The following is a 25377-nucleotide window of genomic DNA, read 5'->3' as shown; positions in this document are numbered from 1 at the left end:
AAGAATTCCCTTCCACTGCATCACAGTCATCTTTTCTCCCCTGAAAAGTGTTCAGATCATCATTCCTGAGCTGGCAATTCCTGCCTTCTCCAATTAGCGAGACAACATTGCCATTCCACCTCACTTGGGTCAAACAACTGTCCTACCAGCCAGGCTGGGCTTGTTTCAACTCAGATCCATCCAGTTCTGCCTTAACCTGTGAGAGAACCCCCAGAACAGATGTGAGCAGCACCGGATCAGCAAAGAGAAGCCTTGATTTTAATGCCTCTAAACACAGGCCTTTGTCAGCCCTAAATATTTAAACATCCTTTCTTCTGCAGACATCTGTAGACAACTGGTGAAACAAACGTGTGTACACACACATCTCTCTGATTACTCAAACCCAAAGTAACTTCTGCTTCAAATTTGAGAATTAGACTACAGTTTAATTTGACATAATGCTCAGTTTAGCTTAATGCAACACTTCATTATCCAGCCACACAGAATTTCCTGATTTGATATAATGTCATAGAAGGTATAATTCTCAGTGTAACCCACACCAATTTGGCATATGGCTGAAAAGATGGATCTCTAACCTGTACAGAACGCTGAAAAATTAAGTGATTTGAAAATAAATCAATATGGCATTAGATGAAGGAGAGGCTGTAATGGAGTTATCTGTAACCCCAGTGTTCCAATGACACATGCATTCTCAGTTAAACTCCCTGCTCCATCCTGGCTGCCTCCTCAATGATAACCTGCAATGAAAAGCAGATAAATGGAGTTTGGAGAGCTCTGTGCATTGGCCCTGCTGTGCCTCCCCAGTGGCTGGTTCAGCAGAGAGCAGAGCTTGCCTGGGCTGCTGGAAAAGCCCAACTTCTGGAAATTGGAATTTCTGAAAACCAGGAATGACCTCACACTCTGCCAGCGGCACTCAGCAGCTCCAGCTCCTGAGCAAGTGCAGTTGCCTCTGATTCCCCTGTAAAACAGGAGCACTCCTTCACCATGGTAATCAACTCCCAGTGCTCTGAGGCAGGAGAAGTAGGTAATAGAGGGAGCTAAAAGCAGATAATGACCCTCGATCATCATAAGGGTCATTAACTCCGGCAATTTACTAAAATACTTCACTTTTTGGTTGTTGTTCAGCACTTGAGATCATGCAAAGATCCTTGGTTGCATATAAAGCTCCAAATGAATCCCATCCTAGAGGGCAACAGCAACCTTTTGCCACTGAAGAGAAAAATAAAATGTGTCAAAAAGCAGTGAGGGAGCCACGATTCCAAAATTCTAACCTATGGAATTTCCCAGGTAAAGTTAACACAGCAAGAAAAGATGGGAGAGAGCAGTGCAGAATATCACACTGATTTCAAGGCACAGGAAGAAGCACACACACAACAAAATGATCAAGAGAAGGGCACTCCAGGGAAAAGACCTATCCCCACAAGTATCCCGTAATGAAAGAAAACTGGACATAATGAAAATGAACCTCCATTAATATCATTTCCCAAAAGGTCTTTTCCTTTTTTGTATTAAATTTCAACTCGCACATCAAAGTGAGAGAGAGCCCAAGTGATTGGTGTGCTGCTAAAGGACTGCAGATTTGCTTCTGATTGAGGAAAATTGTGTGGGACTGAATTGCATTTTTAAAGGTTAGCAGGACACCTCATGCTCTGATATTGTTTGTTCTCATTTCATAGAGCTTTTCCTCTTGAGGTTTCATCTCCTTGTGGTTTTCTTCGAGCGCAAAGCTGTGAATAAATAAAATGCAATACATTGTACAGCATTGCAGAGAGGTCTTCATGGAAAATCATTTCACTTCTTCATTACACTTTTATCTTGTTCTTTCTTTCCTACAGTAACAGCATGCTATTTCTCCAAACTAGAAGAAAGCAAATTAGATGGAGCATCAGATAATAGCTGTAACTTTGGTTTTCCATTAAAACAGCTACAAGATGTAGCCTTGAAGAAATCAGCCAAATAAGAAATAATAATAGAAACTCTTTTTTTATGGTTTACCAACATGCATCCATTAAAAGTAATTTTTTGGGTCAAATTATCTTAATAGAAAGTGGATTAAAATATGGGTTGTGCTGAGGTTGAATTTTCCCTACTCTAATTTTGCACAGGAATATCAGGACTATTCAGAAAGGTTCAAGTCTGAAACCTCTCCAGTCTGAAATTGCTATCACAATTATAACAAAGAGTAAGAGCAGCTTTGCCTCACCACCCTAAAACACAAACCCTGACAAGGCAGGAGCTGTCTTATGGTGAAAATGGAGTTCAAGTGTCTAGTTAGGCTTTGGCATAGTTCTGGACATCACAGTAAATGTGTTAATTAATATCACATGGGAGAGTGGTTGATGAGATATGGGATGTCTTCTCCAGCAACAGTAAAGACCAATAGACCAAAAAAAAAAAAAAAAAAAAAAAAAAAAAAAAAAAAAAGGAGAAAAAAATAAAAAAGGCAGAACTGTGTTACAGTGGAATTTAATTTTTTAATTTCAGTTTTCCCACAAGATAAGGCTCTCTTCCCCCCTCACAGTGCTCCTTCCAAAGAATACATCAAAACCAGCCCAATACATGATAAAATTCCTGGACTTCGGAAAAAGTTGTGCAAAGAAACAAGTTTCTTCTGCTTCAAACATTTCAGTGACATTTCAGGAGATTCTAGATTTAATTTGGATGAAATCCTCCCCCTCAAAGTGCCCACTTCCCATCACCCTACTTCCAACTTCTGCTCCTACACTCCTGCATAAAGATGCAGCTGTGCTGCTCAGTCTTCCAAAAGTTTCATGGAAGGGGAAACTGGCAACTGACTGCAATATTTTCCATTTATAACCCATCTCAGAATTGTTATCCTGACAAATTATCATTCTTATTCTTATTCCAGGTTGGTTTTTTTTTTTCCAAAAGCAGCCCTGGTGGCCTAATCCGAGAGGAACAGGAAGTCTTTAAAAGCATTAATTCAATTTAGGCTCTGTGATAGCAGTTATATGGTGAAATATCCAGTGTTCTCTGAAAGGAGCTCTCTGAGCACGGATTGTCCCAAAGCTCAGCATGACACTGACTCTGCTGTCACCATGATATTTTCTGAAAAATCTCTTTGCCAGGATTTGTCTCCTGAGAAGCTTAGAAGCCTCAGAGGAAAAGAAAAACAATGGTTATCTGCTGCTGTGGGATGCAACAGGTGCATCTGGCATTGGTCCATGTTGGTTGTTTCTAATTAATGGCCAATCACAGTCAGCTGGCTCGGACTCTCTGAGAATCACAAGTTTTTGTTATCATTTCATTCCTTTCTATTCCTTGCTTGCCTTCTGAAATCCTTTCTTCTATTCTTTTAGTATAGTTTTAATATCATTTATATAATAAAATACTAAATCAGCCTTCTGAAACGTGAAGTCAAGATCCTCATCTCTTCCCTCGCGCTGGGACCCCTGGTAACGCCACCATCCTGTGCCTCCTGGTCCATGACACGGATTTTATCTGGGGAGGCTTTGCTGTGCCACGAGAGCCAGCACAGCATTGCTGTGGCTTTGCCTCCAAAGGTGTGCAAGAGGTTTTACAGTGACTTCTGTGAGCCAGAGAGAAATTGGATAAGACGATCCATGTTTACCCCCGAAAGAATTTCCTACCAAGGTCGTTGACGCACAAACCAATAAAGAAAGAAGGAGAAATAAGAGAAGCCTGCAGCTGCCTGTTCCAATGAGCACTTTGTCTGTTCCGACCAATAAATAAAGTGCAAACTTATGAGCTTTGTAAGAATGCATAAAAAGCATACATGCTTTGATAAAACCAGTTTGAAGCCTTCTGGAAATGTTGATTTGTATTGTCTGTCTCAACTACAACAAAAGGTTGGATGCATCACAGGAAACAAAATCCTGAGTGCTGGCACTGGTGAACTTTGCAAGAAAAGCAAGTGCTGACACCACCCACTGCCTGAGGACAGCATTTCTCACTTTTTCCTGACTCATGGTTTCCATTCTGCTGGAATGAACCAGGATCCACTGAACCTCCCCACAGCCCCTTTTCCTTGCTGTGTTTATACTTTTTACACCAAATAAACCAGCAGAATGAATGCACTTGGGTCTTTGTCAGCTTATGGCAAAGAGTAAAGCAGGTGAATCAAACTGGTGAAAATGCAGATACAGAAAGGATTTTATGAGGAGGAATTAATGGTAAGAAATAGGGTACTTTTAACACAGCATATCATTTGCATATCAATTTATTCTAGGGAAATAAGGGGAAATGTATCAGAGGATTTAATCTTTCTCTACACAGTAAAATGTACTAATATTTCAAACAACTTTGAACAACATACATGGAACAAGCACCCTAGCAGTGGAGTCAATGGAGGTGAAAATATCTGAGTACAATACTTTCACTTACTTTGAAAACTCCTCTCTATGTTATCCATCTTTTAATTGCCTCAACTTTCTAACCGAGAGCAATCTGCCTACAGGACTGAAGGTCACGGCTTCAAAATGTTCTCAGCTTTGTGAGCCCTGGTTTTTAAAATTATTTTTGTATTAGATTTCAGAAACCATCTTACTCAGCCTCAGCTATCTAAAAGCCAAGTGTTCACATAGTTACCTCCCACAGGACCCAGAGGAAAGAGAGTTAGAGTGACTCACTGCAGCTTGTGTGAGCTTGAGACAGCTACAGCACTGGTTCTCTGTGTGGTTCCTGCCTTCACCTCCTACAGAAGAAATGAATTCCAACCTGAGTCTTTCATTACAAGAAATATATATATATATATTTCTGTTACCTTTGCAGTCATTCAAAACGGAAACCATTATCACTTGGAAGAAACCACACTGTCTGTCTTCCACAGACAGACATTCTGTCCAGAATTCCGTCATCCCCAGTGAATGTGGGGCTGCAGGTGCTCTGCTTTTCCTCCGTGCCCTGCTCTGACAGGAGACACCCAGGCCTGACACACCTCCCCTGATCCCCTCTCAGCATTTCTGCTCTGAATGGGCAAAAGACAATAAAAGAAAGCCAAGAATTGTAACAAGTAAAACATCACCTCAGCACTTCTATTAAAATATTCACAAGATGCCGGTGTGTGAAAGGATCTGGTCTGACCCTTGTTTTGGTGAGATCCCATCCACGAACCCCATGGGCTCAGCCAATGCACTTCTGCCTCTCATTGAGAAAACCCCAACCATCCTCAGCCACTCACCCACAGCAAGGTGACAAAATTAATTTTTCTTTTATTTTCTTTGCTGTTTACATGGTAAGGAAGGGGTTTTCCATTCCCACCTATCAATTTTTGCATATCCTCTCACAATATTATGACCATCTGTCCCATGGATTCACCTTTCCTTCTCACTCTCCTGTTACAGCTGGCCCATGAGGTTCTGAATTTGTCATTTTTGTCTCTGTGAGTCAAGTCCTTGGTTGATCCAGCTGTAAAGATTTAAGCTGGATCAACCAGCCTCTCCCTTTCAGAAACAAAATTGCTATTAAGCCTTTCTGACCTTTTATCTTTTTCTCCCAATCTCAGGCCACAGGATGGCTAGAGGAAAAACAATTACAGAAAAGAAAATCCATACAAGGCTTCCAACCACACACAAGTCCTGGAACACAAACAGGGTAAGCCAATCTTCCACAGCCCCTCTGGAAGGTTATGATACATTCACTTGAGAATTCCCATCACACTACATTTTTTTTGGACCAGAAATGAAATATCTCATTCCAGCTCCTCATTCTCCTTCCTAAATAACACCCTAACAAGAAAGCAGTTAAAAATTAACAGCAAACTAATAATCCTATCCTACCTAAACAAAAACCAAACAAAAACCTGACCAGTCATTGACCCATCATAAAGAACTAGCACATGCCAAATTTTGCTTCATTGTACCAAATCTGATTTTGTCTCTCATGGAACCCAGTACTTCTGAGATGTATAAATTAAAAGTGACTGGTCAGACACTTTCTCTTCCAGAAATAATTTAAAAACAAACAACAAACAAAATTAGTTCCACTGAAATGAGTTCAAATGCTACAGAATTCATTTGGAATGACAGCTTATACTGATTTACCCATAAGGTTGTGACATCCACTGGTAAATTATAATTTATTAATGGAGCATTTTGTAAATAGACCATTCTGTATTTGAATATGAAATAAATGAGTCTAATTTTTAATTATTTTTTTTTTAGATCAGATGAGAAGCAACTGAATTCAAGATTCATATTTCAGCACAGAGTGTTCTGAACTAAATACCTCCATTACAGATCTACACTCACGACTTGCAGTCTTTAAACCTGCCTGGTGTAAAATAAAGATTAAGTGACGTTTTTCATCAGGACTTGATCTTGATAAAAAGTCCCTTTTGCAGATATATTTGATATTCATTATGTTCCTGTAACAGCCTTGGCATTTCCAGTGTTATCCAACCCCAGCAGAATCTTTTCATCTTAATAATACAAAAGTAGACTTTGTGTTCCCAACCCTGTTCTCTCAGACTATCAATATAAAAGCTGTGATTGGCACAGGGAGAGGCAAACCAGTTGTGATTAAATCTGAGCTTTGGTTTGGGCTGGTTTCCCAAGGAGAGAAGGTTCTCTCTCTGCTGTGGCTGTGTCTGGCCATTGCGTTTTGCAGACCCTTGGGCTGTTATTTTCAGGAATAAGGGCAGGGTGTGTTCAGGTCAGTTCTATCTGTGGTTTGATGAATTCCTGCAGTTTAACAAGCAAACACCTTGGGTCTCTCACTCACTTCCAAAGGAAACAACACTAAATGAGTTATTCAGTCCCACAAAGGAAAATTGCATCTTTGATATTATCCAACCAAACACGTGAGATTTCATCAAAACAGCAGCTGATTTCTACTCTTTAATTTTATTTCTACATGATGTCTACTCTAATTATACATGACTTTTGGAAGGTAAATCATTCATCAGTTCCTATAAAAATTTCCCATAGTATTTAAAATTCTTTTTTTTTTTTTTTGTCATCCATAGATTTGGGACCTCAGTCATTTATCCCTGAGTTTTAGCATTTTCATTTTCTTTTTAGCATTTGAGATACAAGGAAATAGCTTATGAATGCAGCTTTACGCTGCATTTAAATAGAAAATGTAAAAGAACGTATCATGTGAGTATTGTCAAGAATTTTACTTTTGGGGGTCTGAGGGAGGAAAATTATTATTATTTTATCAGAAATTTTCAACAGTAATTTTGGAGTTTCAATAAAAATAAATAAGGAAAAATAACATGTTAAAAAGAATGTTAATTTCATGAAGTAACAGGAAATGTCTGAAAAACATTGAGTTATACACAGCCATTCTACTGCAGAGGCATAAAAATGATCTACAGTCACAAAAAAAGAAAACACATCAATGTGAATTATATCCTGCAAATAATCATTAAAAATATTTGCTCTGCTCTACTTTAAGTTTTTCCTATTTAAATATAAATTAAGTATATCTAATATAATTTTATATTTTCATGCTTTTGTCCCCTTTTAAAACACAGATATGCTTATTCCTGAAGGGACTGTGGATGGCACAGGGAATAGTTTGAACACAGAACACAGTAACTTACTTTGAAGTATTCTCCACTTTGCCATGGAGAAAGAACAAACCCTTGGAACTTTTGATGTGCAAAAATGGATTGTGCATGAAGATTCTGTCTGTGGGACGTGGACAGATTTCACTCAAGCAGTGAATGCCCTCAGAAAATAAAACTCCAAAGGGGCTTTGTTTTTTTCATGACAAAATTTCAGATTCTCTCATCTATCTCAAGAAAAATTATGTTCTTCACAAGTGAGATTAGTGCAGTTCATTGTGTGAAATTCCACAGTTATCATATCCTCATGTGAATTTAATAAAGCTCAGCCTTAGCAGCTCTTGAACAGCAGCCAAGCGTTTGATTTGTTCTATTTCATTTTATTCATTTAAATGCATCTTGCTCCCATCTGGAATAATGAAAACAAACACTTTGAGGAGTTCTTGTGTCAAAAGGGGGCAATGAAAAGATGGAATATCCCCTTGCAGCCCCGCTCTCCCACCTCTGGCTGTGTGATATCCATTTCAGAGCTGGCGCTGCCATCCCCTAACTCCTCAGTCCTGTAAGAGGATTGTCAGGACAGATGTTGGAGCCCTCGCCCAGCTGAGCACAGCCTGTCTCAGCCCTGCTCGGTGCTCCAAAGCCCAACTGCTGTAACTAATAAACCACGCCTGGGAGCTGAGGGCTGGTAATTGTATATCTTGTATACAGCAAGCATCAAAAAGTCTTTTTTGCCTCCAATTACGTTTTCCTGGTTTAATTGCTCCTGGCAGAATTATTCCTGTCTGCTTTTAATATCCGACCTTTGAGACAAGTTTCTGAAGAGGTTTTGATGTGCTCATTGTGAGTGAAACAATCAAGATTGTGTCGACTTCTCAGGGCTTTCATTACAGCTGGAGGAAATTCAAATAAAAACTCACAACATATCTATAAAATAAAGATGAATACAAAAGTTGATGAGCCATACAAGTGAGCAGCAAACAGTGCACTGGGGGTTCACCCCAAAAATGCACACAGATAGATAAACTATTTACACACAAAGAGATATATTTATTTACTATTTATAAGTAATTTGAAGTCATTGGATATTTATACATGGGGGTAGTGGATAAGACACAAGACACGTGCATAAAGATATTTAAGATTCTGATTTCCACTCAAACACCTCTACATTCTTGAGGATCCTATTGAGGACTCTATATCCTACTCAAATATTTTCTTGAGGAAATTATTAGAAGTCAACTGAACAAGACGCAGAAAAAACTGATCTGAAAGAAACTGGTTTTGACTTCCATGATTGGAGTAGGGAATTTCATAAATCCCTTGGATTAATAATCTCCTGAATTATTCTATCATTCTATGATCTTTAAGAATTCTGATGTATGAAATAGATATATATTGTGTGACCCACCAACAAATCCTAAATGGTTCTAATGTATTGTTCAAGGTTTATACACTTGGCACTAGTTACCCTGGTTATTACCACAGTGCTGTTGTCAAATGTCAAATTGACACAACACCAAGTACAAGATCTTACAAATGTCTGGATTCCTACACAACCCCCCACCACAGTTTCAATATTTTCATATAAAAATAGGAAAACACAGCAGTAAGAAAATCTTAAATCATCCATTAAAGACAAGAAAACAAGAATCTCACAGTGTTAGACCACACATGTATTATTTCCCAACACAGAAAAACAAAGACAATATTTGATGGACAGGACACGGAGTAACTTGGGTTAAAATTCGGCCAAAGTGATAATGCACAGAAGTGGTCTTACAATAAACCTGCTGAGGAAAGGGAATGGAACAGGGAAGATCATTTAGCAGAGACTGATTTACAACTTTGGACATATGAATTTTTTAAAATGCATTCATCAAATCCTCCAGCCTCTTGTTTGCAAAATCAGTAGGTTTGATGATTCCCCCATGTGTAAGCAAACACCAATCTGTTTATCCCTGTTTTTTTTTTTTTTTAATTAGTCACAATATCCTTTTGCTAGATTAAAAATGTACTTCAGGCTGTTGAAAAATCCATTCAGCCTCATGCTCCTAAACAGCAGGAAATGTCTTTGAAGAGTGGATTATAAAGAAAACAAGAAAAGTTTTAGGAAATTATCTTATCGTCTTGTTTATGTATATTTCTATATAGGTTTATGAGCTTCTAAAATGTGTGAAATAAGAATAAAAAGGTAAGCATCCAGTGTGTCTAATGAGACACTTCTGAAAAGTATTCGAGGTCTGTATTTGGATAGAGTCACTTACTGCTGTCTGAAGGAAGAAAAACAAGATTTTCTTGCAGGATATTGGGTAAATCCTCCCTTGTTCCCACTCAGGTGTAGAAAGTATTGCAGATCGAGGTGACTCAGCACGGGCTGTGAGCAGGGAACACAGCAGTGCTGATCACTGCTGCTAACAACAACAACAACAATAATAATAATAATAATAACCACAATATCCCCACACCTTTCCAAGAGGCAGCAGCTCTCGCTGAGCTCTGAGTTCACACGGGTTGGGAGGAACACTCCTTGTACAAATTGCAGCTGTTTGGGCTCCTAACTTTGAAATCAATAGCAATCAAAATCCCAGCAGGCTGGAGAAGTTGTTGCTTCCCTTCTGCTAGGCTTGAGAACATAATCCAATGTTTTCCTCCCCTCTTGAAGTTTTGTTTACAAATAGACTTATTTAAACAGAAAAGCCCTTTTCCACCTTCTATTTGATTCCTTGGTGTGTTGGCTACAGAGAGTTTAATGTTCAACACCTCCAAAAGGAGACTTTGGAAAAGAGAAGACAGAAGCTAAGCTAGAAAATACTTAGGCTTTTAGAGTGTATAATTTAAAATATCTGTACCAATCTGCTTTAGTTATAATAACTGGGTACTAGCAAGAAAAAACACTTGCTTTTAAATTCATTTTAGTGTGTTTCAAGAAATAAAATGCAACAAAGCTAGAAGACAGTTTATTCTTACACAAAAACTGTCATTTTACATCAGGTAAGTTTAAAAAAAATAAAATCAACATTTTTGTACCATCTTTAGGAATTGAAATAGTTTCTTCTAGTTAAATAGCAAAGAAAACTGTACCATATATTTTTTCCAAGTCTAAGTTACTTTTTTTCTTCACTTCCAGCTCCAAACACTTTCTTTCTCAAAGAGAGGGAAACAATCTATAGCAATCTATAAAAATCAATCAATAATACCATAAAGACACCTTACCTTTCAATCCCAATAAATCCCTGACCTGAATCACTTTTCAGCCCAGACGTGAACACACAGCCAAAACTTCAGATTTGTTCAGAGTTGGCAGCAGAATTCTGCTGCTTTCATCCATAGTGAGTCAACACTGATGCAATTAATAAAATATGTGACTTAAACGTGACTTAAAGCTGCATCTGCAAAGATCTCTGATGTGGCACTCAGGATTTTGATTCAGTTTCTCACCACAATAACAATTATAGACTGAAAAGATCTTCCTTTCCCCTCATCCTTTTCCATCATAACTTCTCTCAAGTCCTGAACAACCTTGGCTGTACAGACAGCGGCCAAGTCTGGTTGTCAGAAAATCACAAAATTTTGAGTAATTTCCAATTACTCAAATGCCCTAAACGTTCAAAGGGAAGGATTTTCCAAATTCCAGTCACCTGTTTGAAGTTCATTTGCTTTTCTGAAACACACGTGCCCAAGTGTCTGGAAAAACCAGAATTTGTCCAGTGTTGGTTCCTTTCTGATACAAGAGAGGGAGGTAAAAATCAGCAGCACATGGATGGTTTAGATCCAGACCTAGGAAATGTATTTTTGTGTGGGAAAACCTGTAATTGGAGACTTTCACATCACAGCTCGGGAGAAAACAGAGAACAGGAGCAGAGGGCACCTGATCCATCCAACACCATGGAATTTCTCCCAGGAAAGGATGAAAACAGTGCTGAGGACAACAGAGCAAAATTCGGCTCCTGATCCTTAGCTGGAATTCAGTGATCCAAAAATCAAACCTCATACCTCTGATACCATCATTCAGCTTTTATTGGAAATAAGCTATTTCAGCTTGAATGAACACCTTCCTTGGAAATGAGAACACAGCTGAACGAAACCTATTTAAAAGATTGCAAAAAGTCAATAATGCCCCTGAAAAATTCCTGATATCACACTTAATATCCATCTCTATGCATGTAAATAACTGAATTTGACTTACATTTGTTTACTTATGAAATAAGCAGCAGCTCACAATTTGGAGAAAATACAAATGTGTCATTTTGCCACATTTTCAGTGGTAAAATTTAAGAATAGGAGTCTATTCAGTAGAAAAAAAAAATGTATTTTAGAATACTGAGAGACAGGACAGGAATGAGTAAAATAACCTAGTGAAAGAATCAGAGCACTAAAACTCAGAACCGCACTTTTCATATTTGTATCCTAACCTCCAAATCACCAAGAGTAATTTTCTCACATATTGAGAACCCAGTGCATTCTCAGAAGGAAAGACAAATCTTCCCAAAAATCAAATAATGTGGCAGATTGAAATCCTTAGAGCCTGCCTATCTTTCACAGCAAGAGATATTGGGATGGGCACATCTCTGCAGTTTCAATATTTACTGCCTGGAACCTTTGTTAATTGAATGTGTGATAAATGTGGATAGACACCCTCGTGCTCCCAATATACACAGGCAAACAAAATACAGAGACAAATATAAACACACCCATGTGCATGGAAACATCATTGGAAAAAATGTGACTTTTTCTGCTTAGACTTCTTTGAAAACATTGCAGACAAAAGAAATGTGCTGTTAGAGAGTTTGAGGTTTTCAAAGAGGAATATTCCTTCATATTTCTTCTTGTAAAGCTTACATATGGTTAAGTTATTTAATAATCATAGCTCCTAAACTGTGAAAAATACAGATAATACAGAGAATACAGTCTCTGTAGAGGCTTGATGGTGGGCATGCATTAAAAAAACAGACCAGAGGTGTATTTAAAAGCAGTGCTTCTCCAGAAGGTACACAAATATCATCTCTATAACAAATATATAATCGTCAAACCAAATTTATTTTAGAAATAGATAAATAAGACATAAAAGGAACAGTGCTCAGTAATTCAATATGAAAGCAAAAATATATATTCAAATCATTTGTTAAAAAGATTTTACAAATAATAGGTAAGACCAGGATACACCATAAATATATGTTTTATGGTAAAATGGAAATCACCGGAAAAGTGTAACAAAAAAACCCTGCAGCATTACCGTTTATGTTAAAAATATAATTCTATTTACATCACAAGCCAGTTTTGTTCCTGACAGCCCCTACTGCCCTTCAGAACTGAACTCAGAGGGATTTGAATCCCCCAAAGTTCCTGCAGTGCCTCGCTTGCTCTCAGGGTGTTTGAGGTCACCCACCCACTCTCAGGGTGGGAGGGAGCTTTGGTAAAGAAATCCACAAAAATTCCAATAATTGGCAACACAGCACCGGCTGCCACCAGCTCACAACCAGCCCCACTGCTGTGCTGGGGGCTGCAAGCAGCCACGGCATCACTCACACCTAAAAGTGGCAATAAATAAAGAAGTTTTCCATTTGTTCAGCCCCACATTGCACTGGAACCAGCCCAAAGCTCTGGGCTTCCCTGCAGACACAGCCTGGCTGCTCTGGAGATGGAGCACCAAAGGGGAATTCCTTGAGGAGTTCAAACTGAGGTGACTGTGGTAACTGCAGTCTGAAATATGATAAATATATTGAAATTCCAAAGAAAATACAATGAGTTGTCAAGTTCAAAAGTAACGTTTGGTCAACTCAGTGATTTTTGCTCATAATTCACTCTGACTTCTAAGCAGCCAGAAAAAAAAAATTCTGTAGGTGAAAACATTTGAGAAACATAGTTGGTTTTGAAGCAAATATATCTAGCTTTGACTCAGGATACTAATGTTATTTAAAACAAAAATAATAGAATTTTTTGACGGGCCTTCATGAGAGAAAAGTGGAGAAATTGATATCCAGCACACACACATATTTGGTAAATAACCATTAGGCTTTCATGTACCCATTCAACCATCAGGAGGAAATGAGCTCTGAACGAGTTTCGTACCAGTCTATGAAAAAATCAACTTTTTAAAAAGTGGCATTTAGATGTAAGAAAACAAAAACTGAAACAGACAAAACACATGAAACTGAGCCACTTCAGAGCTTTCTGGCTTTCTCTTAGTGCATTCTATATGTTCTCATTTTTGGAAGGTTCTTATATTTGGCTGGGCTGACTCATGAGAGAACCAGAGGAGGGAGATTACTGATTGGGACCAGTAATTAAACCATGTGATGTACCTTTTATTTCATTTATGCAACTTTTGGACATTTTAAAATCATCCTAGATGCTTTTAGAATTGGTAATTAGTAGACTAGATTGGTAGGACCAGTGCAAAACCAGGAAAAAGAGCTTCAGCTAAGTTAAAAGCAAAGGAACTCAAAATGAAGTATATTCTTCTCTGAAAACACATAACTGGCACATCTGGTACAAGAAAGGTACTTATCAAAGGTTCTCTTCATACTCAATGTAAGAAAGTAGGCACTTCTAGAGGATATGAAGTCCTAAAATCAAAATAACCTGCTACAGCCTATCTATGCCTTGTCACCACTGGAGGAAAAAACTGAGGGCAGCTACATGTTAACTTGAGATGACTAAATTTCATTATTAAAAAAAAAAAAAAAACATAAAAAAATCCCAAAAATGTTCGAATGTAAGCATTGAAATTATTTGGTGCTTCTCTTAATCAACCGTTAAGTTTATGTACAGGGGTTTTGTCAAAAGGGAAATCCAACCTAATTCTCGTAAGGAGAGAAATCCAAAGAGACTCAAAGCCAAACCAGAAACTCAAAGCCTGTGCAACCATCCTGTCTGCCTGACAAAGCACTCTGAATGGGGCCCAAGGGCTGAAACTCAACCATCACTGAATTTTGCCATCACCCACCTAGCAAACACCTCCACAAACAACAGGAGCAGAGGGAGGGACCCCAAACAGCACCTCTGGGAGAAATCCCAGCATGAATTTTAAATGGCTGAGCTGTGGCACTGAGTCAATAAATGTCACTGCATGTCTGACCACTGGGAGGGTTGGGGGAACTTGAGTTTGAAGCATAAATGCTGCAAGGCTGCTAAAAACAGGAAGAGCAAAACTGTCTGACAGGTACATGAAGTTCTTCCCAAGAAAATGATCCCATCATGGGCAATGAAAAGCTCTCTGTAACAGTCATAGATATAATTATGCAATACAATATGCTGAATTACAATACGTACTTCATTATTAATAGAATTTATTTTACAGATCAAATAGCCAAATACACATTGGTTTCTTTTTTAAAGAGCCAGATAGCAAATGTGGAGCAAACTATAGGCAACAATCATGGTAGACATTCTGCAGTCCAAGAACTGAGGCAACGTGATTATTAAGTACAAGCCTATAAATATCTTTACATCAAACATACAGCAATGTGTAAGAATTCCATGTTGTAGTCTAATCCATGAATCATTAATAACTGTTTTCTTTAAAAGAACGTTCTATATATTGTATACATCCCAGTTAAAAGCAGTGTCTGTATTTCATTTTATTCTAGCAAACTAATATTACATGTCTTCATATAAGTGCAGAAAACAGGGTTCTTTATACTCCTTTGCTTCCTAAGAGATTTTGCATTGCATATGAAATTCTAATATTATAGATGATACATATTAAGCATTACTCCCTAAAATGTGAGGCAATATACAAGAACTTGCAACCAACCTTCAAACAAAGCTATGATACTCAAGTTTTATTTTGTAAATGAGCCGTGCTAAATAACAAATGATAATATAAAAAACCACTTTAGTTAAAAAAAAAAGAAACAGCAAACAAGTCAACCAAAAAAAAAAAAAACAAAAAAACTTTATAGAAGAATAATTGGGGAAGAAAAAGAAACAACAGTAGGCCATTTACCTCCATGTGCTGGCTAACAGTGAAAAATTATGTCCACTATTTCCTATTTTATTACACTGAAAACCAAGCCACTGGATTTATGACTTTCTTTTTAAATAAAAACACTTTAAAAGGTTAAATGTTTGGCACCTGTTAAATAGACATTATCTAGACTTCAGCAAGCAAAATGAAAATTAAATTTTCCTTTTAAAAGTTATGTGAGTGCTTTCCAGTTATTTAAAAGGTGACCGTTTATTACAAAATGTTGTGGATAAGAAAGCAGGAAGTGCTAGTTTTTCACTACTACTATTGTGCCTAAAAAATGAGAAAGCAGTGACTTGATCATTTCTATTTATGATCCATAGCAGCAATATCATCATTAAAAATATTATGGATACATATAAATACCATTTAACTCTTAATATGTATAATGGTGCTATAAGTGACAACAACTCGGTTGTTTTCATTTTAAATGCAGGGAGTATAAAGAACTTTACATTCTCTTTTTAACATATGAATAAAATTTATTGCTCCCTTTTATAATATCCATAGAAACAAAATTCCTAATTGTTTCAACTAAAATAAATAAGGAAAAAAACTAAATCTGGGACAAGAAGATGATTACAAGCAAAATAAATTTACCATAATCACCAACCGTGAAAGAAGGATGGGTCACATTACTTTTGTTTTCTTAGCAAAACTACGTTATAGAACACTATAGCACAACGTACTAAAATTTCTTTGTCTTTTTCCTTTTAAAAAAATCCTTGCCCTTGATACCTTTCAGTAGGGCAGCTTGAACAGTTCATGGTCACTTCCAAACCCCTCTGGAGATGAGTCGATAAATTTCTTCGGCAACCAGAGCCAGGACAAAGGGCTTTCTCGTGCTATTTCCTTGTTCCCATGTTTGCTGGCTTAACATCATTGAGTACACGTACGACTTCAGTACATAACATCAGCTGGGATGGCCTTCAGAGCTGGCAAACAGAGAAACAGCATGAGAAAAGCCCTTTCCTGCAGCATTCGCACCACAAATTGTCACGTTCGCTTCCAAATTTCTACCGAACCTCGAGCGCGGCGCGGCCCGAGGCGCTCTAAGCAACCAACCCCTCCTGGGGCGCCTGTGCTCTACACACAGAGCACGAATGCTGCAGCACGAGGAGGCACAGAAATACCTGCTATGGATGTTATTCTAAGTTCCTTACTCCTTTTTCTGCTTTATCCTCTCTAACCCAAAAGTGCTGTTGCAAGACTAGAGGTGTCAGAAGGCTGCTGCGCCACCTAGAACTGGTTCTACAGGGATTCTGTGGAATTCATGCAAAAGCGTTGCTCCTAAAAGCATAAAGTATTTATTTGAAGAATTATTTTGCATCTTTAATCTAATTATCATCAGCAGGATTAGTCCTAAAGATTCACAGAACTTAGGTTGCATTACCTAGAACTGGTTCTACAGGGCTTTTGTGGAATTCGTGCCAGAGCATTGCTCCTAAAAGCATAAAAATATTTTTTTATTTGAAGAATTATTTTGCATCTTGAATCTAAATTTATCATTAACAGAATTAGTCCTAAAGACCGACAGAAATTAGGCTGCCTTACCTAGAACTGGTTCTACAAGGGTTTTGTGGACCTCATGCAAAAGCATTGCTCCTAAAAGCATAAAATATTATTTATTTAAAGAATTATTTTGCATCTTCAATCTAAATTTATCATCAGTAGGTTTAGTCCTAAAGATGCACAGAAATTAAGCCATTCTGATCAATTATTTGACAGAAAAGAAAGCGCTGTCAATACCACAGTCCCCAAGACACCAGCCACTCACTGGTCAGGAAATTGCTATCAGCTGCAGATTATTGAGTGCAATACCTTCTGGGAGAAAGCAGGAAAATAAACAGGTGTGAAAATTAAACCAGAGTTAAGTCAGACTTCACTGTTAGCAATGGTTTATAGTTAAGTAAGGCATTTGAAATAGCACAGTTGGGTCACAAGGAGAAAAAAGTAAACTTTTCAGTTATCCCACTGAAAAAAATTATGTGAAAGGCACTAATTGATTGAAAAATTACTTTGTTTCTATCCCAAGGCAAGTGGCTATTGGAGAGGGAGTTGTGTGTCATTCTGCACAAAAGTCACTCAGTTATTAATGCTGGAACCTCATTTACCAACTTCAGCATAAACTCTATCAATGAGCTCTTACTGGGGGAGAAAAAGAAAAATGTGCCTTTTTTTGCTCTCAATTTTTTTGTCATATTCAAAATCTTTCGTAATTTCCTAACACAAAACAGAAATTTCTTTTTCACTCCTTTTCATGCTCTGTTTTTGCCTTCTACTATGAGGCAAAGGGGGCACTTTCCAGATACCTCCCTCCATGATTTTCTAGTGAAAAGTATTAAAAGAAATCACTGAAGATTTTCTACCAATGTTGAACAGAGGAAAAGCATTTTCTTGACCAGCTTTACTTCAGTAGTGATCCACATTTAAATAATTGCTTGTTAACTTCTGACTTGCACACTTTGACTCATATTTCAATTAGAAATCTCTTCTCCAAATTATTTTTTTTTCTTTTTTTGGTGAAATGAGTGTGCATGGCAGCAGATCAGAACCACGAGCAAAATTACCAGTCAGAAAAGTAAGGTAAAATAACAAGAATACTTGGAATCACAGTAATCCATTTTAGGAAGGGCTTATACCAACAGTTATTTAGCTAAAAATTAGGAGAAAACGTTATTTGAGTGTAATTTACTCTGTATCTGCCAAAACAGAACACCAGTGCTATGTCTGTTTTACACCTCAGAGCAGCAGCCTTGCCTACTGATGATTACAGGATTCTAAATTGAACTCACTGTTATTACACAAAACAAAAAATCCTGCAGCTAAATATTGATAGAACAGGTGAGTTTCAGAGCTGTTCTTTTCAGGAACACTGCAATATTCCTGCAATATTCCTTCCACTCAAATCCTGAGCAGACTGTTCTCACAGTGTAATGACATTTCAGCACATTTTAAATCAGAAACCCAAATACCCCATAACTGTAAGCAGGTCTAAGCAGGCAGTGATAGAATCACAGAATTGAGGCAGTGGGGGCCCAAAATTCAATATCTTTGAAATGAGGGCTACTTTCCATTCAGGTTTCTGTGAGGAGTGTAATGCCTGCCTCCATCAGCTCCTTACAAACCAGCAGAGAATTTCATCTGAAATTTCTATTCATGAGTGTGGGTAAGTTCATAGATGAGAGAATCCCGCCAGCTGAACTCCACTAATGAAGATCTGCATCAGCAAAGTGACAGAAATCCATCTCCAGGCCTGCTCCCTCCCTCAGCAGCTTCCCCAACGAGGTGCAGCTGAACCCACTGACACACCAGAGACCTGTGGGGTGCAGGGAGAACCCCCCAAAAAAGCAGAAAATCCCAAATCAGAGCACATTGCACCTTCCAGCTCCTCCAGTGGCAGAGGTGCTGCCTCCATGGGCGCTAAAGTTCCTCAAGTCAGAAAAATCCTGTTCTGGAGTTGAAGATGACAACCCAAAAGGACCTGAGTAACCAGGTGTAAATTTGCCAAGATTTCCCCTGTCCTGTTGTATGCATTCTACTGGTTTCCACATCTGAAATATCATTCAGTAAAAGAAAGGGACAAGAAGAATAAAATGCACTGCAGGTTCTGATGAATCTTTGCAGCTTTAGCTCCTTTGAATCAAGCTGCCACAGATAACACTGTGCTCTATAATTATTCATGTTTTGACTAGACAGGCTGATACCTAGGCAGGCATTTGAAATGTCTGAATGTTGTTTTAAAGTGCATGAGCAAAGATTTCAGATTTTGAAATCGTGTCACATGAAAATGAGACTGAAGCAAACTCCCCTCTCCCTTCTTCTCATCATCCCCATGCAAATGCAAAGAGAATTAGAAGATTTGTGTCACTGTGGAACACTTCACACACTTTGCTCCCACTGAGGTGAGCATCAAAAATAACTGAGCTTTTACAAAGCTTGCAGACAAATAAACTTTAAAGATGCTTTGTGTTTCTGCACCAAAGAAAACTTTCTGAAGCCCACAAGTGCCAAAACAATGGAAATCTGATGGCATGGAAAGTCAGTTTGATTTTTGAACACTCTAGATATCCTATTTGAAAGCCCTTATTATGAATAAGTCCCTTCACAATTTATCACTTGGTAAAACTCCTTTAAAAGAATTATCTCTACTACATCCACCAAAAATATTACTCTGAGGGTCTATTGTCACTAGTAGTGTTTAACTCCTGATAACTTCAGAATAACATCAGCACCTCTGCCCCTTGCCCTCACATACAAATAGAACAAAATTTGACCTCTCATTTAGGGGAAGAACATGAAGAACAAACTTTCCCTCTTCAGTTTCCTGCAGTTTATGATTCAAAGTCTCCTCAGCTGCTTCAGGAGTCTCCAATTGCTTCCCCATAAAAATTTCAGCTGTGGCTCTGCTGTATTTATTTGCCCACATGACCACTAAAGAGATATTTTGGGGGTTTTTATTAGAAAAACCTTTCCCTCTCTGCTTGCATGCTTTTTGAGTACAACTGCCATAATGACTTTCTGTCATTTTATAGATCACTTAGACAAATTTAGCAGTAAAGCAAAGGCATAATTTCCTTTCTTTAAAGACTCGAATCAATACCATTCAGACAGACACAAAATTTAGAGCTTCCAGAGAAAACATATATTTTTAGTTGTACCACAATATTATTTCAAATATCTGAGTAGAAAACTTTGCATGAACAAACCTAACAATAGCTGAGATGTGCATCCTTGTAATAATATCAGTCCCCATTACAGACTGAAGAGACACTTCACAGTGAACAGAACATTCTTTAGGCTCCTTCAGAACCTTTGGCTTGTAAAATAGCTGCACTATGGTAAAAGTGGTAAATGATGATATTTCCCCCTCACATCAGGCATTTTATTTTCACTTCTCAAACTGGTACATCTCTCTTTTTAACTGAACTGACTTGTCCTGGAGTTCTCTGCAAATTCAGAGCGTGCCTGACACAAAATGCTCCAGAACCACAGGGATGCTGTTGGTGTCTGAGGCTGAAGGGTGCTGGGACAGCAGCTGGAGACGGTTCTGTGCCTCAGGATTACTTCTGTTTATATTTGTTTGGGTTTTGTTTTTTTTTTTTTTTTGCTGGCTAACAGAGACAACTCTCAAGTAGCCCATCCTGAGCCCCACAAGAGATAAAACTACCCAGACTACAAATACAGGCTAGGAGTGAGAGTGACTTTTAAAAGATCTGTTGAGCTTTAAGAAATTCTTTACTTGTATTTGCTTACCAAAAAATATAGTTTTCATTTAGTCACAGTCAAACACAACACAAAGGATTTTCTCTAATGGTCTAACTTATGTATATAATGCATTAATGAAATTATATAATTTTTTTTAATGTGAATTCATGTGTTTAAAGGTGACTGCTCTTTCCAAATTAGTGTAAAGGGCCATTGAGGTGATCAGTTACCCTTCCTCCAAACAAGGTGCTCACTTTCATGCCGAAAAATATCCCTTAGAGAAGGATAGCTGAAATTTTAAAAAATCAGTGCAAACTGTAACAATAATCTCTTTTTTATCTATTCACCATATCATCCTAACAATGTTAGGTGCAGCTCTATGAAGATAAGCTGGTACCAGCTAGTGAGCATTAATAAAACCCCACAGTTCTATTCTGCTTTTCCAGATAGGAAACCCTGCCACAGACCTTTAAGGCACAGATAAAAGGAAATGCTCCTTCCCCCAACCAACTTTGCAGAAGAGAATTGCTTCCCATGCCACTTTCTGGGTTTTCACTGCCACAGAAGGGACCCTGGGAGCCACGAGCCTGCTTTCTTTGTTGGCAGCATTACTGCAGGACAAAGTGGGTTTCAGCAGACAATGGCAGAACCTTTTCGACTCACAGGAACTGCACCAGAACTCCATTGACAAAAATCACTTAGATCAGACCTACAGAAATGCTGGGAACAGCACTGCCCTCTGCTCAGAGTGATGGGAGTTCAAACAGATGAACAAACTGGCAAGAGGATTTTCTCGTATGCAATTTAGCTTAACACACCTAAATACATTGCTTAAAAAAATGTTATCCACGGTGATATAGATCACCGTACAAATTTGTGTTGGTAAAGGGAACAAAATAGAATAAAAGAAACAACATATCCTGAAATTTTCAAAGATATGATGACTGTTCTGAATGAGAAGCTTTTTTAATGAATGCTGTTATCATTACAGTTGTAATAAAACAAAGCACCCTGAAAAAAATTCAGCTGGAGGAAGAAATTCACCAGACTTAAGTCATGCTGAGGATTTGCTCCCAAGCAATATATTGAGTTAAGCATATTATCAAGTTAAAATATATTACCAATAATAAAATAAACACTCCTGAAGTGTTACTTTGTGATTAATTCCTTAACCAACCAAAGCTTAACTAGAAAACTGTACCCACTGAACCCTCTGTGATACTTGGGAAGAAAGAGTAGCAAACAGGAAAAACAGAAAAGTTTTATTAAACTGTTCAAAATATGGATAAATATTAGATTCTATTTCCAGTGATTTAAAGCTTTTCTGTAGGGTCTTGAAGAATAAAGGGTACTTGAGTTCTCAATTTATTTTTAATTTTAAGCTGAGGATTCTTTAGACATTCTCTTTGTTGTCCTGCATTTCTGAGGAGCTAATACCTGGTTTATCAGGCAGAGCAGCAAATAAGTGAGCTCAACTATGCTGATGTTTCTAATTTTTCCTTAACTCTGCCCGTCAGCTGTGTCATTCCACCAGACTTAAGGCTCCTTCCAGTCTGAAAATGCCTCAAACTTTCAGAGGAAAATCCTTCTCTTGCTCCTGAGAGACCTTGAAGCAAAAGCTATGCCCAAACGAAGGCGGCAATCCCAGACTCCATTCATATTAAGAACCACTTACGAGAGCTCCTCTAAAGCTTCACTGCTTTCCCCCCAGCTTGTTTGGATGCTCGAGCACACCAGGCTGGGGGGGACAGTCCCACCCTGAGCCCTGCGAGCTGCTCAACGTGAGGTGGGAAGTGCCATGCTGCCATCTGCAGTCAGGACACCACCACAGGGAGCTCTGCCTGCTCCATCTCCTCACAGACAACGCTCTCTCCCCTTCCCATTTTCTCCCTTGCCGCTCAGGAAGCTGGAATTGTTTGTTTTACAACGCCTCGACTCTCAAAGCTTTACTCCTTGCAGAAGAACTTGCAGCGCCTCAAACTGGAGTTACAGGGTTGGCAAAGTAAGGAGGGAAAGAGGGGAAAAATCACCTTAAAAATTCCATTACCTGTCTGGTGTGTATGGGGCCTGGGGTCTTGAAGCCTCCTTGACAGCTGCATTCAGAAACACTGTAAGGGTCCGAGCTGCTGGATGAGCACTTGGAAAGCGAGTCACAGCCCACCACAAAGGTGTTATCTAGAGGCAATTCCTGAATGACATGGTGCTTCTTGGGGGGTACAGGAGTCTCAGGTTTAATTTGAAAGGTAGGCTGCGGAGAAGCAGACTTGTAGTGCTTTGCTAAGTCTGGGCTGTCAGGTTTAAATGTGGTTGGTGTGGTGGCCCAGTTATATTTTCCCATAGTCTGTTCTTCCAGCTCTACGGGAATGTCTAAAGTGCCATTTATGTGCTCGTGGCCAGGATCATCAGGCTTAGATTCTTCAATAGTCACAAAGTTGAGGAGGAGACTCTTTGGAGAGCGCTTCTTCTTCTTCTTCTTTTTCTTGATCTGCCTATTCTCTTGGTTGGGGGAAACCCATTCACCACTCTGCTTATTTTTTTGGACAACCTTGTGCCTGGGCGTCTGGCGGCACCGGACTAAGGCGGTAACAAAAATTACCAGAATAACTGTCATGGTGCCTGCAATAATGGCAATGATGATCTTGACATAATCATTGGTCTGTGGGGTTATCTCACCATCCCCAATGTTCTGGCCAACTGGAGTTTCCATGTTCCTACGCACCAGCTCTTGCACGTAGGAGCTGTTGGTGACCGTCTCGTTCACAAACAAGTGCACAAGAGCTATGGTGTAAAGAGACTCCGGCTGCCCCAGGTCGTTCACCTTGATCACCAGTCTGTGCAGGCCATGATCTGATGTGATTACCTTCTCTTTCAAAGTGATGTTGCCTGTTAAGTGGTCAATGGTAAACAAGCCCCTGGAGTTCCCACCTATGATGCTATAGCGGAGCTCTGCGTTCATTCCCGTGTCATTATCAACCGCAAAGACTTTGGTGACTACAGACCCCGGGCTGGCTGACGTTGGGACCAGCTCATAGGAATAATTAGAGGAGGGAATAACAAAAACAGGCCTGTTATCATTTACATCAACAACATTGATGGTCACTTTGGCAGTTGAGGAACGCTGCAGTCTTCCTCCATCCACTGCTTTCACCTGGAAAGTGTATGACCCCTGCTGCTCCCTATCAAAGGTAATATTAGGCCTTATTACACCAGTGAGGGGATCTATAATGAAATTATCTCTACCATTTAAGATAGAGAGAGTGACTGCAGCGTTGTCTCCCGCGTCAGCATCCGTAACTGTGATAAGCCCCACCGTGCCATACATGGGCAGGTTTTCTGGCACATAGAAATTATATTCATTATGTGTGAAAGCAGGGCTGTTATCATTCTGGTCCAGCACTGACACCGTCACGGTGGCATTGGTCTGCAAAGGTGGCATCCCGTTATCCTTAGCCAGCACAGTGAAAGAGTACCTGTCCTGCTTTTCTCTGTCAAGCTTTCTCACTGCTGTCAGGATGCCTGTGCGGCGGTCCAGGTTGAAAATTGGGGGAGCATCAGGACCCAGGATGTAGCTGATCTCGGCATTCCGCCCGCTGTCGGCGTCTGTAGCGCTGATCTTGGTCAGCTGAGTGCCAGGAGCGTTGTTTTCGGGGATGGAAAGGCCTATGATGGGCTGGGTGAACACTGGGGCGTTGTCATTTTCATCCTTAATTTTGATCAGGAGCATTGCAGACTGGTTTAAGGGAGGCTTCCCTGAATCTGAAGCCACTATTTTGATGGCATATTCCCGTGTAGCTTCATAGTCTAGAAAGGTGGCTGTCTCCAGGAGAAACTGATTATCAAACACTGGTTTTAGCCTGAAAGGAACATCGTGATCGGTAAAACAGGTAACTTTCCCATTCTGGTCAGCGTCCTTGTCCATGACTGTTATCAAAGCAATTTTTGTATTAAGGGGAGCCTTCTCAGACAAAAGCACTGTCCCGTTCACGGGGTTGATGATGTACCTGGTGTCTATTGAGGGGACATTGTCATTGATATCTGTGACATTAACAGTCACCGTGGCTCTCGAGGGGGTGGAGCTGCCATCGCTGGCCAGAACAGTCAATTTGTGCACGGGGGACTCCTCCCTGTCCAGCGGCTCGCGGATGGTGATAAGCCCAGTGGTGTTGTCGATGGCAAAGAGCCTTTTGGCCAGGCTGGAGATCTGGTTGCTGAAGTAGAAGTGGATCTGCGCGTTGGAGCCCAGGTCGGCGTCGGTGGCGTGCAGCTGGGACACGGAGGTGCCCACGGGGGCGTTCTCGGGCACGCTGACCTCCACGTCGTTCTCCTTGAACACCGGGCGGTTGTCGTTGACGTCGGTCACCGTCACCTGCAGGATGGCGGTGCTGGACCTCGGCGGGCTCCCGCCGTCCTCCACTTTGATTTTCATCACATAGGTGTCCTTCTGCTCCCTGTCCAGGATCTGCTGCACAATCAGTTGAGGCCACTTGTCTCCCTCGGGTGTCTCAGTTATGTCAAGACCAAATACATTTTGACCCTACGAGACACAGAAAGAACACACTTTAGCTTGACAATGTATTTAAAAAGAAAAAATATCCCATTATCTTTCTGAAATTTTCATGGAATATAAATTCATGCATATACTCCATACACAAATCTATATTTCTATATTTATATTTTTTATTCCATATCTAGTTTTGCTTTAAGC

At 39.4% G+C, this 25377-nt stretch overlaps 1 protein-coding gene across 4 annotated transcripts in view; it reads right to left on the bottom strand.

The window, feature by feature from the left end:
- Positions 1-25377, bottom strand: part of PCDH11X (protocadherin 11 X-linked) — a 419799-nt gene that overhangs the window by 328147 nt on the left and 66275 nt on the right. For 2 of the 4 annotated variants that reach the window (XM_063170837.1, XM_063170838.1), the window contains one exon: positions 22720-25206. In XM_063170837.1, coding sequence (XP_063026907.1) covers positions 22720-25206 — 2487 coding nt within the window. Of the gene's footprint in view, positions 1-14764; positions 16400-17018; positions 17070-22719; positions 25207-25377 lie in introns of those variants that run through there. The other 2 variants (XM_063170840.1, XM_063170839.1) reach the window with 2 other exon arrangements.

This window comes from Melospiza melodia, chromosome 16 (genome assembly GCF_035770615.1).
Source record: "Melospiza melodia melodia isolate bMelMel2 chromosome 16, bMelMel2.pri, whole genome shotgun sequence".
NCBI classification, from domain to species: domain Eukaryota; kingdom Metazoa; phylum Chordata; class Aves; order Passeriformes; family Passerellidae; genus Melospiza; species Melospiza melodia.
The sequence above is the reverse complement of the archived record's forward strand: the minus strand, read 5'-3'. Positions and strand labels throughout refer to the sequence as shown.